Source organism: Macaca fascicularis, chromosome 13, assembly GCF_037993035.2.
Source record: "Macaca fascicularis isolate 582-1 chromosome 13, T2T-MFA8v1.1".
NCBI lineage: Eukaryota > Metazoa > Chordata > Mammalia > Primates > Cercopithecidae > Macaca > Macaca fascicularis.
Genome location: NC_088387.1, coordinates 2,048,400 through 2,064,595, shown reverse-complemented (window position 1 = coordinate 2,064,595; position 16,196 = coordinate 2,048,400). Strand labels below are relative to the sequence as shown.

The 16,196-nt window shown below is 54.5% G+C and overlaps 2 protein-coding genes and 1 non-coding gene across 4 annotated transcripts in view; 2 read left to right on the top strand and 1 right to left on the bottom strand.

Annotated features, from left to right (window-relative positions):
- The window catches only part of C13H2orf92 (chromosome 13 C2orf92 homolog), a 37,916-nt gene extending 37,268 nt beyond the window's left edge, over positions 1 to 648 (bottom strand). Inside the window, exon 1 of the mRNA XM_074011017.1 lies at positions 509 to 648. Coding sequence (XP_073867118.1) covers positions 509 to 513 — 5 coding nt within the window. The 5' untranslated portion in view covers positions 514 to 648. The remainder of the gene's footprint in view (positions 1 to 508) is intronic.
- A 3,952-nt stretch (positions 649 to 4,600) lies between these two features.
- On the top strand, positions 4,601 to 4,741 carry LOC135966968 (U4 spliceosomal RNA). Its single transcript, XR_010580679.1, has one exon. It is a non-coding gene; the product is annotated as a U4 spliceosomal RNA (small nuclear RNA).
- A 588-nt stretch (positions 4,742 to 5,329) lies between these two features.
- Positions 5,330 to 13,675, top strand: ACTR1B (actin related protein 1B). Of its 2 annotated transcripts, none has more exons than XM_005575021.5 (11): positions 5,330 to 5,506; positions 7,714 to 7,778; positions 9,012 to 9,087; positions 10,166 to 10,291; positions 10,641 to 10,765; positions 11,004 to 11,220; positions 11,331 to 11,423; positions 11,530 to 11,704; positions 12,134 to 12,195; positions 12,449 to 12,489; positions 12,681 to 13,675. In XM_005575021.5, the coding sequence occupies exons 1-11, from the start codon at positions 5,459 to 5,461 to the stop codon at positions 12,781 to 12,783; spliced, it is 1,131 nt and encodes a 376-aa protein (XP_005575078.1). In that variant the 5' UTR covers positions 5,330 to 5,458; the 3' UTR covers positions 12,784 to 13,675. The 2 variants fall into 2 exon arrangements, with proteins under 2 accessions (XP_005575078.1, XP_045224725.1); XM_045368790.3 differs by having other exon boundaries at positions 5,330 to 6,328.
- Positions 13,676 to 16,196: the final 2,521 nt, after the last annotated feature.

The following is a 16,196-nucleotide window of genomic DNA, read 5'->3' as shown; positions in this document are numbered from 1 at the left end:
GTCAGGAGTTCAAGACAAGCCTGACCAAAGCGGTGAAACCCCTTCTCTACTAAAAATACAAACATTAGCGAGGTGTGGTGGCGAGTGTCCACAGTTCCAGCTACTTGGGAGGCTGAGGCAGGAGAATCACTTGTACCTGGGAGGTGAAAGCTGCAGTGAGCCAAGATCACACCACTACCCTCCAGCCTGAGCGACAGAGAGAGACTCTGTCTCAAAAAAGAAAAAATAAAATAATCTGCATAGAAGTGGACCCGCACAATTCAACCCTGTGTTGTGTAGGACCTGACTGAATCGTCTCCCAGTTCTGGAGGCTGCAGGTCTGAGATCAGGAAGTCAGAAGCGCTGGTTTTTCCTGAGGCTGTGAGGGAAGTCCCTGTTCCAGGACGTGGGCTCAGATGGCCATCTTCTCCCTGGGCTTGCACGCCATCTTCCCTCCATACACATCTGAGTCCACGTTTCCTCTTCTAAGAGCACAGGATTACATCAGATTAGGGCCTGCCCCAGTTACCTCATTTTAACTTGATTTCCTCTGTAAAGGCCCTATCGCCAAATACAGTCACATTCTCAGGTTCGGCAGGGTGGCCAGGACTTCAACATATGAAGAAGAAGGGGCACCACGTAAGCTGTAACAGCAGGTCATGGCAGCTGCAGAGATCTCATTCCTCTAAAATACCTTCCAAAACAAAAACAAAATCCAGAACAAAAAATAACAAAAAGATCCCAGCACTTTGGGAGGCCGAGACGGGCGGATCACGAGGTCAGGAGATCGAGACCATCCTGGCTAACACAATGAAACCCCGTCTCTACTAAAAATACAAAAAAATTAGCCGGACGAGGTGGCAGGCGCCTGTAGTCCCAGCTACTCGGGAGGCTGAGGCAGGAGAATGGCGTAAACCCGGGAGGCGGAGCTTGCAGTGAGCCGAGATAGCGCCACTGCACTCCAGCCTGGGCGACAGAGCAAGACTCCGTCTCAAAAAAAAAAAAAAAACAAACAAAAAAAAAAAACGAAAAAACAAAATAACAAAAAGAATATGTAAAACAACACAAAACCCACACCCTCACCATAACCAGAGGACAGAAAATGTCCAAATTCCAAATGACCAGTAAACAGAAAAATAAACGCTAACCTGGGCTCCATCTCTTTTGCTTCTGCCGCTGGCCTTTGCAAAGAGGAAACCTGGAGGTTCAAGAGGGTCTAAAATCTCCACCCTGAGTTTGAAAACGCTGAAAGTGTAACTTGGTTGATCAGTACAAATACCCAGGGGTGGGAGTGCCCTGGGGACAGGAGACTGGTGAGACTGCAGTAAAGCAATGGACTCTATCTCTAAAAAAACAACGATGTTTATTCAGGAACAGGCATTGCAATGGGAATAAGCAATGGGAATGGATGTGCTCCACGAGGTAAAGGAAGACATTTTTTAAAGGAAAAATGAAAAGGGTTACATATAAGACAATCATCTTCAGGCCGGGTGCGGTGGCTCACGCCTGTAATCCCAGCACTTTGGCAGGCCGAGGCGGGCAGATCACTTGAGGTCAGGAGATCGAGACCATCCTGGCTAACACAGTAAAACCCCATCTCTACTAAAAATACAAAAAATTAGCTGGGTGTGGTGGCGGACGCCTGTAGTCCCAGCACTGTGGGAGGCCGAGGTGGGCAGATCACAAGGTCAGGAGATCGAGACCATCCTGGCTAACATGGTGAAACCCCGTCTCTACTAAAAATACAAAAAACTAGCCGGGCGTGGTGGCGGGCGCCTGTAGTCCCAGCTACTCGGGAGGCTGAGGCAGGAGAATGGCGTGAACCCGGGAGGCGGAGCTTGCAGTGAACCAAGATTGCACCATTGCACTCCAGCCTGGGCGACAGAGAAAGACTGTCTCAAAAAAATAAATTAAAAAAAAGACGCCTGAAGGTGCCTCATATACCATTCAGAGACACTCATGCATGTAACAGTCTGTGCTCGGTGTCTGCTTTCTCTTTGCTTTTACTGAGCAATGTGTCCTGGTATGTTTCATATGAAATTATATAGCACTCTCATTATTTTTAATGGCTACACAGTGATCGATTTTATGAATGTATAGACACTAGATGCAAATGAATACATACTGATGACTTCATCTGCATAAAGTTCAGCTATGGGCAACACTAATATGTTTTCAAAATTAAGGACAGAGGTCACCTCGGAGGAGGAACAGGTCAGGGACCAAGGGGTAGGAGCTGACGGGGGGCTGTTCCCGCTGCTAAGAAAACAGAAGCCTAGGAGAGACAGGGTGACACCATTTTAAAATCAACTGCATCTTTTTTTTTTTTTTTTTTTTTTTTTGAGATATGGTCTGGCTCTGTCACCCAGGCTGGAGTGCAATGGTGCGATCTGGGCTCACTGCAACCTCCATCTCTCAGGCTCAAGCTGATTTCCCACCTCAGCCTCTGGAGTAGCTGGGACTACAGGTGCACAACACCATGCCTGGCTAATTTTTGTATTTTTTGTAGAGACAGGGTTTTGCCATGTTGTCCAGGCTGGTCTCAAATTCCTGGGCTCAAGCAATCCACCCACTTCAGGCTCCACAAGTGCTGGGATTACAGGCATGAGCTACCATGCCCATCCCAACTCCATCTTTTTCTCTTTTTTTTTTTTTTTTTTGAGACAGAGTCTCACTCTGTCGCCCAGGCTAGTGGCGTGATCTCACCTCACTGCAACCTCCGCCTCCTGGGTTCAAGCGATTCTCCTACCCCAGCCTCCCGAGTAGCTGGGACTACAGATGCGTGCCACCACGCCCAGCTACTTTTTTGTATTTTTAGTAAAGACAGGGTTTCACCGTGTTAGCCAGGATGGTCTCGATCTCCTGACCTCGCGATCTGCCCGCCTCAGTCTCCCAAATTGCTGGGATTACAGACGTGAGCCACCGTGCCCGGCCCCAACTCCATCTTAAAACTAGCAAGGCACATTCCTTGCCAGTCCTGACCCATGGTAATAAGATGCTATGGCTAAAACAGCAGTTTAGTAATGCCTGCAAAGACAAACTCCTACGACAACAAAATGTCCAGATGCTCCAATATTGCCTAACAATATATGATTTAAGATAGTTACAGTTACAGGATTCAATGGCTCATGCCTGTAATCCCAGCACTTTGGGAGTCCAAAGTGAGTGGACTGCTCGAGCTCAGGAGTTTGAGACCAGCCTGGGCAACATAGCGAAACCCCGTCTCTACTAAAACTACAAAAAAATTAGCTGGGCATGATGGTGCACACCTGTGGTCCCAGCTACTCGGGAGGCTGAGGCTGTTGGATAGCTTGAGCCTGGGAGGTGGAGGCTGCAGTGAGCTGAGATCAGGCAACTGCACTCCAGCTTGGGCAACAGGGTGAGACCCTGTCTCAAAAAAAAAAAAAAAAAAAAAAATATATATATATATATATATATATATGTATATGTATATATATATAGAGAGAGAGAGTCATGCTTTGATGTATTTATGCATTAAAATGCCAAGGATAACTTTCTTTAAATCAAAAAGTACTAAATTTTGTTATGCTGTCAGCCCACCCTCATATAGACATAGCTTAGTTTTTACAGAGGTAAGACCCCTATATAAGAAGAGTTTAAAATAAAGAGGGTGGCCGGGGGCGGTGGCTCACGCCTGTAATCCCAGCTCTCAGGGAGGCAGACGAGGGAGGATAGCTTGAGCCCAGGAGTTCGAGACCTGCCTGGGTAATATAGAGAGACCCTGTTCTCCACAAAAAGGAAAAAAAAAAAAAGACAAAATAAAATAAAGAGGGTGTGTTCCCCCTCTTGCTTTCTGAGGATGGCCTACTCTGTAACTGAGTAGCTTTCAATAAATAATCACTTCTCACTGTACTCTGCAACTTGCCTTGAATTTCTTCTGGGCAAGATCCAATAACCCGCCCTTGGGGTCTGGATCGGGACCCCTCTTCCAGCAACAATGTTGTTTCTTGAACTCAGCGGTGGTTATACAAGTGTGTCCACATTTTAATCAGTCATTGAAATGTACATGCACACTTGTGATTTCTGCACATTTCCATATAACACTGTGCTTCAATTTTACAAATTTTAAGTTCACAACCCATTGGGAGAGGTATCTATACAGGGAAATAACTATGGATCCGTTTGGTAAACAAATGTAGAACTCAAGTACCTTGCACTCTTGAAGCAGCTGAATCCAGTGCGCGCAGGGGGCTACCTGCATGCCAATTCCCCGCCCAATAATCTTGGGCAGGTTACCAAAGTGTGAAGACCTTGACTGAAAAATGGGAGTAATAAGACAAATACCTGATATTGTTGTAAGGATTTAATATAACCTATGTAAAGTGGACAGAAGTGCTCCGCAGGCGCAGAGCAGGTGCTCAAGAAATGCCAGGACCAAAATACCACGAAACTGTGATTTTTATGAGGAAAAGGATCTTTTCTTTAGCGCTCAACGAGGAAATATCATGGGGTCGTGCGCAGTGGCTGACGCCTGTAATCCCAACGCTTTGGAAGGCCTAAGCGGGAGGATTGCTTAATTTCAGGAGTTCGAGACTAGCCCAGGCAACATAACGAGATCTCGTCTCAAAAAAAAAAAAAAAAAATTTTGTTTTAATTAGCTAGCGTTGCGCGGTGGCCGTAAGGTGGCCAATGAGGTTTATGCGAAGCACGATTATTGCTAATTGAAAACTTTTCCCAATACCCCACCGTGACGACTTGCAATATAGTCGGCATTGGCAATCTTTAACAGTCTCTACGGAGCCTATTTCAGTAAAAATAAATAAATAAATAAATAAATAAATAAATAAATAAGTTGAGGGCAGTGGTGCGCGCCTGTAGTCCACCCTTATTGGCTGGCGCGGGAGGATGGCTTGAGCCCAAGGTTTCCAGCTTGGGCGACAGAACAAGACACCTTATCTAGAAAAAAAGAAAACATAAATACTTCGGGCGAAATATCCAGGGCCAGCATCCTTGGAGAGGGCGCTCTCACGAAGGAGCGTGGCCCGAGGTGCCGGGACGCGGAAAAGACGTCTTCCTGGACCGGTGAATTTTTGCAGCTCCACTTACTCCGGCCGCGCCCGCACACCAGCCCAGCTCCACTTTCTGCCGCCCGCGTCCCCTTTAAGACGGAGCCATGACATAATCCCCCACGCTGCGCAGCCTACCTTGGCAACACCGCGACCACTTTTTTCCGGATGACCTCAATTGGCTGGCCAGCCTCCGGAGGCCCCGCCCCCTGCGCGCTGGCAGCCCCGGGCGGCTGCTGTCAATCGGACCAGGTGGGAGCGGTGATTGGCCGCGGGGCCCGCCCTCCAGGAAGCCCCGCGGGGCTCGCGTAGGCTGCACGCTCGGGGAGGGAGGGGCGCGGCGCCGCGTCGGGAGCCGCCGCTGTCCCGGTCCTCCCGCCCGCCCGCCCGCCCGCCCGCCCTCCGGTCCCTCCTGCAGCCCGCCTGCTGGGCAGGGCCGGCGTGGCCCGGCCATGGAGTCCTACGACATCATCGCCAACCAGCCCGTGGTCATCGACAACGTGAGGCCCGGCAGCCAGGGGGAGGGCGGGCGCCCCGCCCCCGGGGGCGCACGCGGCGGCGCAGGGAGAGACCCCCGCCCGCCTCGGCGCGTCCTCCGTTCACTGCTTGGCCGTCGCCCCCGCCGGGCCGCTGGCGTCGCTCCTGGGGCGCGCGCCCACTTGGCCCTGTAAGGCCGGCCATGGGGCGAGCCCCCTCGCCCGCGTTGCAGAGCCCCTTCCCCGACCCCTCCCCGAGCCGGGCGGGGAAGTTCAGGAGAGCTTGAGTGACGGCCGGGCGGCCGGGCGGGGACGCGCCCCGGACCCTTCTCAGCTGAGAGTGCGGTCCCTGGGCAGATTTCAACCCCAGTCCCTTTCCCCGTCCTTCGGCCCTGGCTCTGGCTGCCTGGCGGAGGTGGGGTGGCATTTGTCCTTTGCACACTGCTGGCTTCATCTTTGAGGCTGCACCCCGAGGCAACAAATGCAGGATACTCTGTCACCCACATGTCCACCACCATCTGGTTTGCCTCTTGGCTACTTTGACTTTTTCCTTAAATGCTCCCTGTGCTGGGCAAACATTTCACGGCCAGCAGAGCAATGGAGAGTTCATGGCCACACTTCCCAGTATCAGCAAGCTATTTGGGGTGATCATTTGGAAGCCTCAGAGGAAAGATGTCAGGCGTCCTGTGGTTTTGGCCTTCGGCAGTGGGGCTCGGCTTGCTTTCAGCTACCGTAGGAAGATTTCTGGCCTCCGAGCTCTGATACGGGGAGAAGATAAGGGCTGGGATCTTTGAGTCTGCCCCTAGCTGGGTGTCTGCGTCTGGTGTGCGGGCCTTGGAGTTTTTGGTAATGACTCACTTCTGCTCTTTCTGGGATCTGTCTCCCTCCCACATGACCCCGTGGGGTCCCTGAATGGCTGTCTGTTCTGGAGTACCCACGTGGGCTCCCTGAGTCACAGCAGAGGATGTTTAATGAGGAGGCTAGCACTGAGCTTGGCGACGTGGTGTCACACCAGTGGGACGCTGCAGGAAGGAGCAGGTTACCTCCTTTCTTTTTTTTTTTTTTTTTTTTTTTTTTTTGAGACGGAGTCTCGCTCTGTGGCCCAGGCTGGAGTGCAGTGGCGCGATCTCGGCTCACTGCAAGCTCCGCCTCCCGGGTTCACGCCATTCTCCTGCCTCAGCCTCCCGAGTAGCTGGGACTACAGGCGCCCACAACCGCGCCCGGCTAATTTTTTGTATTTTTAGTAGAGACGGGGTTTCACCGTGGTCTCGATCTCCTGACCTTGTGATCCGCCCGCCTCGGCCTCCCAAAGTGCTGAGATTACAGGCGTGAGCCACCGCGCCCGGCATTACCTCCTTTCTTGATGTGCAAATAACTCGTATGGGCTAATCAACAGGCTTCTAAGTTCAAAGGGCTACCACTAGGCCCCTTGGAGATTCCAGCCTCTCCTCTGTAACTTGGAGATGTTTGTTTCTGCTGCAGACTCAGAGGGTTGCGATGAAGAGCGGTGGAGCTGCGTTGAGAAGCTGGCCCCTTCGCTGGGTGGGAGGTTTCTAATTGCCCGGTTCTTTGGGGGATCCTTAAGTCCAGCTGCCAGGTGGGGGCAGCGATAGGAGCAGGTTCTCCTAGTAGTCTCTGGGGAAGCCACATGAGGGGAGCTGCCAGTCATCCCATGCACCTATTGGTCTTCTCCAGCAGGTCCTGTAGGTGGTCCATGTTCCATGCCTTCTGGGTTCTTGGGGGAGAGGGAAGCTGTTGAAAAAAAAAAAAAAAAACCCATGCAAAGGGGTTTCTTGTAGCTTTTGGGAGTAGCATGTGCTATGGAATCCTCCTGCTGGAGCCGACTATGAGGTGTGCAGAGGAAGGTGCCCTTCATGGTTTCTCTCTCTCTGTATTATTGCATTGGGCTAGGTCATTGTTGGTAGTGCAGGCTCACTTGTGCATTGTAGGATGTTTAGCAGCATCCCTGGCCTCTGCCCACTAGATGCTAATAGCATCCCCCACTGCATGTCCCCTCTCCCCAGCTGCCAGACATTGCCAAATGTTGCCAGGGCAGGGGGATACAAAATTGCTCCCAGTCTTGAACCATTGATGTACTTGTAAATGATCCTGGCAGGGTCCCTGGCTTCCTCCTTGGCCTGCCTTGACAGGGCAGCCAGCTCTCTCCATTGCAGGGGACTGGCTTCATCTGGTGGTGTGTGTGGGCCGTTAAACTTTGTTTTTCCTTGCAGGGTTCGGGGGTGATTAAAGCCGGCTTTGCAGGAGACCAGATTCCCAAATACTGTTTCCCAAACTAGTAAGTGTGGCTCGGGCAGCAGCCTCAGTCCTTCTGTTTATCTTCTGTGAGAACATTAGCCTTCTGTCACAGCACTCTTTGAAGACAATTTTTGCCCTGACCTGTATGGAAAACACCAAATTTGTGAGATTGACACTCGAGAGAGCACTGAAAGAACAAGACTAAGCGTTCTAGGGTTCCCCTTTGTCTTTGGAGTCTCTCAGTTTGGTGGTGTTGAGCCAGCAAGGAGGAAAAGCAGCCAGTATTTCCCTGGGGATGGGGTGTGGTAGCAGCAGCAAGAATAAAGGGAGACACCTCCAAGGGGAGCCCTAAGCTCAGATCAGGAGGAGTGAGGAATTAGATGCACAGCCACCCTTTCCTCCCTGAAGGGGTTTTCTGCTGGACTTGTTTGCAGACTCTAGGAAATGTCTTGTTGCAGTTAAGAGGGGATCCTTTGCCCCGTGTGGTACCGGTGGAGGCAGGAGTAAGAGAATTGCAAACCCAGAGAGCCTGGGGTGCCCCTCGCACCCGCCGCGAGCCCATTGGGAAAGTTGCCCTCAGGAGCACGTCTTCCTGGAGGCTTGGGAATGAGTGGCCGAAAGGCAGGAGGCAGCAGGGGGTCCTAGACCCCCACAGGTGGCAGGCTAGCCGGAGCCCGGCCTGGTCTGGGACAGAGCTAGCGTGGTGCTCCCTGTCGAGCTTCAGCATTCCTTTATGACTGCGTGGGTATAATTAGAGGTTCCTTTGCCTTTAGTGGTAGCTCATCAAATCCTACAGTTCCCAAGAAGTGAATCTCTGATCCCGAAACCCTGGCAGTGGGGTAGGGTGGCACTGAGTGAGTGAGAGCAGGGTGCACAAGGGAGCCCCCAGCCAGCTTCCTGGGGCTGTCCTCCCTCAGTCTGTGGATGGTGACGGCAGCCCTGCCCCACGGAAGTCAGGAGTGTGGCTGAGTCACTGTGGCTGCAGGAAGCTGACCCTCTACAAGGGCTGGGCCATGGAGGACTGGGTTCTGGTGCTCAGACACGCAACTGTCTGTGCTGACCATGCCTTCCGACCCTAAGCTTCTCATCCTGCCTAGGCCCCCTCTCTAGCCCCAAACCCTATAGGCCCCAGTTCCAACCTGTGCTCCCCCAGCCACATCCTGGTGTTCGGAGGCCAGTACCCTCTGGGCAGCTGCGGTTGGATTTCAGTTTTTCTGGACACAAGCTCCACCATGCCCCCTGCCCTCCTTGCTGACGTTATCTGTCCTCACAGTGTCGGACGGCCCAAGCACATGCGGGTGATGGCTGGAGCCCTGGAGGGGGACCTCTTCATCGGACCAAAAGCAGAGGTAACACCGAGGAGCCTGCCTTTCCCTGGGTGTGGGGTCCTCAGTTGCAGGGGCATGGCATATGTGAGAGACCCGTGTTCTTGAGCCTCTGCTGGTGACCTCTCGGGCACCTTCTCCGGGCTCCGGCTGGGAAGTGCTGTGCAGGGGCACCTCGCCCTGAGATGGGGCCACGGTTCCTCTTCTAGGGAGCATGGGTAGAGCTCATCATGTCCTGTGTTTTAGAAGCTATTTGGAAGCTATAGAACCAAGAACCAATTAAAAACTGATATAAGAGTCAGAATCACACACTTGATGTGTGTTCTAATGAGGCCGTGGGGCCTCCTCTCACACTGTAGCCGGGGTGCCCCACCAGGGGACTGCACGGCCTGATCAGACCCTCAGGAGAGCGTGTGTGGGTGTGGGGAGAACAGCAAGCTGAGCTTGGCCAAGGGCAGTTTAGGCGCCTGAGGACCATTGCGTCGGGTGCCGGGCTGTGGGGCATGCCTGGTTCTGGGCCCAGAAAGGGGAGGCCTGAGCTGGAGGTGCGGAGGTGGGGGTCTCGCAGGTGGGGTCCGTAGGAGCCGAGGTGGTGAGAGGAGCTAAGTGAGAAGCTGAGCTCGGTGAGAAGGGGCATGCCTAGGGGGACATCGAACGGCAGGTGGAAGCAGCACATCAGTGCATGCAGGGGACTGGTGAGGACCGGCCAAAGGGCTGGGGGAAGAGGCACAGGTCAGGGTGCACAGGTGGCCCCGGAGGGGCCATGTTGGGCGGCTACAAGGCGCCGGCACGGGCAGAGTGCGAGGAGAATGTGGGGGACGTGCCGGCAGCGGGAACAGGGAAGAAGAGGGTCTGCAGATGTTGGGGGACATGCTGCCACCCTCTCCGATCCCCCCAGCCGAAGCTAGCTGGGCTCTGAGAGCCTAAGAAGCTATTAGGCAGGTAAACCCATGCTGAGTTCAGGACCCGCTACAGACCCTGGGACACAGACCCAGTGGGCAGGGGCGGTTCTGGTCAGGGCAGGTGAGGGGCAGCTTCCAGGAGGGCGGAAAGCAGCCACTGAGCAAGGGTCGGATGCCACACCCCCTTCCCACCCCGCCAGGAGCACCGGGGGCTGCTGACCATCCGCTACCCCATGGAGCACGGCGTGGTGCGAGACTGGAATGACATGGAGCGCATCTGGCAGTACGTCTACTCGAAGGACCAGCTGCAGACCTTTTCAGAGGAGGTGTGGCGGCTGCCCCTTCCGCCTGCGCCGCATTCTCCTGGCTCTGCCCCCTCCTGCGCGTCCCTCCTCGCCAGCTCCCACATTTCCCCTCTGCATTTCTGGAGGGCCTGCTGCCTTTCCGTGCGTGTCTGGGTGCGCATGCACGCCCCGTGGCTGCTAGGCAGAATCTTCCAAAGAGAGCCGGGTCTCCGGAAGAGTAACTGCCAGCAGATCAAGGGATGGTGCCCTCAGGAGGGGTAGGAGGCTGAGCCGCCTGTGCGCCAGCGGGTGGGTGTGGCTCTCTGGAAAGAGCCTTTTAGGGCCTTGCAAGTTGCCTCCTTGCATGCCTACCACCGTCCCACCCTCGCAGCATCCTGTGCTCCTCACGGAGGCCCCGCTCAACCCAAGTAAGAACCGGGAGAAGGCGGCAGAGGTGTTCTTTGAGACCTTCAACGTGCCGGCGCTGTTCATCTCCATGCAGGCTGTGCTCAGTCTGTGAGTGCCCCCTCAGCCTGGCCTCCCTGAGTCCCGTCCTCCCTGCGCCGCCCTCCTGCTCGCCATGACCAGGGTCTGACTTCCCTGGAAAAACAGCCCCTTGATGACTCTTCCTCTAGGGAGTCCCTCGTGCCCTTTGTTCCGACTAGATAATGCAGACGTGCCAGGGTTCCTCCCCTGGGTGAGGAGGTCCCCGTGCCTCAGTGGCTGAGGTGAGGGGATGCTGACCTGGTGACAGGTACGCAACGGGACGCACGACAGGAGTGGTTCTAGACTCGGGGGACGGGGTCACTCACGCCGTGCCCATCTATGAGGGCTTTGCCATGCCTCACTCCATCATGCGGGTGGACATTGCCGGCCGCGACGTCTCCCGCTACCTCCGACTCCTGCTGCGCAAGGAAGGGGTTGACTTCCATACCTCGGCTGAGTTTGAGGTTGTCCGGACAATCAAAGAGGTGACGAGGGGCAAGAGGGTGTGGACACGATCTGGGGTGAGGAAAGGGTGGCACCAAGGCACAGGTGTCCCAGGTGCAGCCTTCTGAGGGCTGTGTCCCCGCCCCCACAGCGAGCCTGCTACCTGTCCATCAACCCGCAGAAGGATGAGGCTCTGGAGACGGAGAAGGTGCAGTACACGTTGCCAGACGGCAGCACGCTCGATGTAAGTGGCCGGGCCTGGCACTGGAGTGGCAGCCAGTGCCCAGCCTGGGGAAAGGGGTGGCCAGCTTCTCCGGGAAGCCTGTCTGCCTCAATCTTGTCCACTTAAGGTGGGGCCTGCCCGATTCCGGGCCCCCGAGCTGCTGTTCCAGCCGGACCTTGTAGGGGATGAGAGTGAGGGGCTCCATGAGGTGCTGGCCTTCGCCATACACAAGTCCGACATGGACCTGCGCCGGACACTGTTCGCCAACATCGTGCTCTCCGGTGGCTCGACGCTTTTCAAAGGTGCTGTAGCCCGGGAGTTGGTGGTGGTGAGGCGAGGGCAGCTGGACCCTCAGCGAGTGCGCCTCCGCCCAGAGCCATTTTCTGTTGGCTTTTTGGTGGTGCTCAGTGAACAAGTTTTTTTTAACAGACCAAGATTTAAAATTAAATTTTGTTTACTCTGTGAATAGAGGAGAAGTTTACACAAGCTCTAAAGTGTATTGTGAGTGTTGAGCAAGGAGCCCGTGTGGCTTCATCTCACGCTGCCTCTGCGAGGATGCAGGGCCCACAGGCAGCCATGGGGCTGGATCATTTCTCAGCCTTGCCCTTCAACCTGGGAAGAGCTGCTGATAGAAGGCCAGCAGTAGCTGGGGGCCCTGAAGGTTGGGTGTGGGAGCTAGCAGCGTGGAGGCCGGGTATAGACCCCAGGCTCAACCAGCTTTGTGTTCACAGGCTTCGGAGACCGATTACTCAGTGAAGTGAAGAAGCTTGCTCCAAAGGATGTCAAAATCAAGGTGAGGTTATAGAGACTTCCCCTGGGGCGCTGGGGCGCTGGCAGCCTCGGCATGGGGAGGAAGGGTGGGTGCTGCCTCTAGACCTGCTCACTGGCTCGCGTCCACCCAGCCCTGCTCCTCCCAGGGCCACTGCTACCACTCCCCAGCTGATGCCTTTGCTGTCAGGCTTCAGGACCTGGGGAGGTGACCCCAAGGCTGGGAGGATGGCTTCTGGGTGGGGACCCACAGTGACGTGGCCACTTCCTCCCTCTAGATCTCAGCCCCGCAGGAACGGCTGTACTCCACGTGGATTGGGTGAGGCAGGGCTCAGGGGAGGGCGCTGGGAAGAGACCACCTTACCCTGGATGCTCCTCCCGGGGTTGGCCCAGGCCAGGTGGAGGTGGGTGGATCTCCCTCCCAAATTAGGGAAACGGAACTCTGAGCGCCCAGGAAGGTGGCTGGCTCCCCGACAGGTCCACAGCAACACTATTCCTCCATCCCCACAGTGGCTCCATCCTGGCTTCGCTGGACACTTTTAAGAAGATGTGGGTGTCCAAAAAGGAGTATGAAGAGGATGGCTCCCGTGCTATTCATCGCAAAACCTTCTAGTGCCCGAGGAGGGCGGGGCACATTGGGAGAGGGGGAGGGAGGGCAGCCAGAGCCTTTAACCCTTTTTGGTCTGGGCTCGCATACTTGGCTTAGGGTCCCCTGCATGCCCTGAACCCCTGGGTGGGCGGCACGACAGTGCCCCCCTGCAGCCTTCCCCTCTACACACACACGACACGCACATATGAGTAACATTGAGCTGCACGGACAGGAGCCTTGAGCTGGCGCATGGGAATTGAGCGCCACGTCGGGCTGTTCTGGGTATCCCCCCGGCAGGGCCAGCTAGGCCTGTGGTTCCCTGCTCTGACTCTCAGGGCTGCCTCCCCGAGCTCCAGGGCCAGAATGCCTGGATGCCTGTGTAGCCAGTTTGGGGAGTGGGCTGGAGGGGCGTCCAGCAGCTCCCGCTGGTGTGTCAGCACGTCCATTGCCACCTCCTGTTCGTGACCCGACAGGGTGGCACAGCCCCTTCCACACTCTGTCCTGTCTTCCTGGGTAGATGCCCTGGTGGAGGGCTCAGTACTGAATGGTCTTCCGTCCCCAGCAAGGGGGTGCAGCCCAGGGTCAGGCCCTTCGGAGCCAGGGCAGAGGTTGCAAGGTGGCCGGAGCTGCTGCACTCTCCCCTCGGAGCACTTCATCGACTTGCGCCTCCCTCTGCCCTTGGCACCCTGGGCGGGAAAGGGTTGATGCTCATCATTTATTGAAGGGAAGCCACTTAATGAGTCAGACCTAAAAGGGGGTGGGGGACATTTTCTTCTCTCACCTCACCCAAGAAAGAGGTCGTCACTTTTGCTGTGGCCAGGGCCCCACTTCCCTCTGTCAGATATGTACAATAATTTAACACAGTTGCCTGAAACAAAACTTTTGTAAATCATTGTAGTAATAATTATGGACAAGGCCCAGTGTGTGGCTCTGTTTTCTTGTGGCTGTCTGTGCTGTTGTTTGCTCTTCCATCCCTGGGGACTTTCAGAGAAAGGACCAGAGCGAATGCAGCATGACACTGGCTCTAGCTCAGCAGCGTGAGGGTTTCAGTGGTTGGCTGGGCAACGTGGCACGAGAGGCCTCAGGAGGCCGGGCTCTCACCCTGGAGCATAGTTCCCTCACCTGTCACCTCCCCTGCTGCAGTCCACCAGGGGAAGCAGAACCAGGCTGCCTTCCTTAAGTGTTTAAGCATCTACAGTGTGCCCAGGATGGTACCGTGTCTTTTGGGCCAGTGGTCAACAAGTTATATCCTTGCCCTAACAAATACACAGGTCAGGGGAGTAAGACAGAAGGGCCATTTTAGTAAGAGTTGGTGGAGCCGAGGCAATAGGCGTCTAGTCCAACAGTTGGGGCAGGCCGACTTGCAAGGGCCCAGAGGTTAGCCAGGGACGGGCAGTCATTCCAAGCAGATGTGAGAGCCCAAAGAAGCACCTGGGACTTGGCCGGGCATTGTGGCTCACGCCTGTAATCCCAGCACTTTGGGAGGCCGAGGCAGGTAGATCACAAGGTCAGGAGATTGAGACCATCCTGGCTAACACATTGAAATCCCATCTCTACTAAAAAATACAAAAAAAAAATTAGCCGGGCATGGAGGCAGGCACCTGTAGTCCCAGCTACATGGGAGGCTGAGGCAGGAGAATGGCGTGAACCCCGGAGGCGGAGCTTGCAGTGAGCCTGGGCATCAGGGCAGGACTCGGTCTCAAACAAAAAAAGCACCTGGGACCAGTGGGGCTGGAGAGGAAGGCAGAGACCCAATGCCCAGTCAGCAGGGAAGGGTCACTGGTCTGTGGCCATTGTGTGAGATGAACCAAAAAGGTGGGTTAAGCTGGTATGTGGAGGATTGTTAGCTGTGTCCTAGGAAATGGGTGGCCAGCCATAGAAGGATGGTGACCAGAGCAGTGTGTTGTAGTCAGTTGGGGTTTGTGGGGGCCAAGGGAGGGCCCAGGACCGAGGAGATGAAGTAGGAGTGGAGAGTACTGAGGCCTGTCTGCCAAGGCTGTTTGTGAGGCTTTGTGGTCACAGGGCAATTATGCTTGCACTGGCCCATCAGAGCAGAATTTGCACGGAGAACTCCACGTTAGGGTGCCCTCCAGACCAGTTCTTCCCACAGGGCTCTGTTCGTGGCACCACTGGTTCCCTGCCTCCCAGGTTGGAGCCTTATCCGTCGACGCCTTCCCTGTCTCCCCCACACTGTCAGTCACCAGCTGGTGTGGTTCTTCTGTGGTACCTTTCGCATCGGTCTTTTCTTTTCCAGTACAGACACTGCCACCGTAGCTTATGACCACAGCTTCGTTCCCTGCCCACCCAATCTATTTGCTCCTGGACCTAAAGCCCAGATAATCTTGGTTCTGACACCTCCTACTGCAAAGTGTCAAGTGGTTCTCCACTGCCTGGTGACGTGAAACAATTGATGTGATGTTGGTAAAACCACCTTCGTGAGCCACATGTTGTGTTTGACTCAGGCCCCTTGAGACCTGTTCCTTCCCTGTTTTAGGCTTACCCCTCATATCCTTTGCCTGCTAGCCTCCAAGCATGCTGTTCTCTCCTTGGGAATGACCTTCGCTTGTGCCTGTCAGAATCTTTTTTTTTTTTTTTTTTTTTTTTGAGACAGAGTCTCACGCTGTTACCCAGGCTGGAGTGCAGTGGCGCGATCTCGGCTCACTGCAAGCTCTGCCTCCCGGGTTCCCACCATTCTCCTGCCTCAGCCTCCTGAGTAGCTGGGACTACAGGCGCCCGCCACCGCGCCCGGCTAATTTTTTGTATTTTTAGTAGAGACGGGGTTTCACTGTGGTCTCGATCTCCTGACCTTGTGATCTGCCCGCCTCGGCCTCCCAAAGTGCTGGGATTACAGGCTTGAGCCACCGCGCCCAGCCCAGAATCTTGTCCTTTGAGGCAAAGTGCCATCCTCTGTACCCCTTCTACTGGCAGGTTAAAGTGCTCAGACTCTGCCAGCTTCTCACTGTTGGAAAAAGCTACAGAGGAGGAAGGTAGTACAGCTGGAATGAAGCCTGTGTTGGATTAGAGTTGGAAGTAGTATGAACTCATGGTTTTAATATACATACAGATAGATACTGAAATAAACACATCCGTGTGTGACAGCCAGCATTAGAACATAGACATGCATTTCCTAGCCCTGTCTGCTGGGAAGGTCTGGAAGCAGTGACACTACAATAGCTATGAGCACATACAGTGTCCAGATCTTGGTTTCTAAATACCATGCTAGGAAAAAGTTCTTTATTCTGTACTTGTAAATAGTTTAATACCATTAGTGTGAGACCTATGTTCTTTCTTGGTGAGGGAAGATGGGCTCCATTTTCCTCTTTTTTTTTTTTTTTTTTTTTTTTTTTTTTGAGACGGAGTCTCACTCTGTCACCCAGGCTGGAGTGCAGTGGTGCGATCTCGGCTCACTACAAGCTCCGCCTCCCGGGTTCCCACCA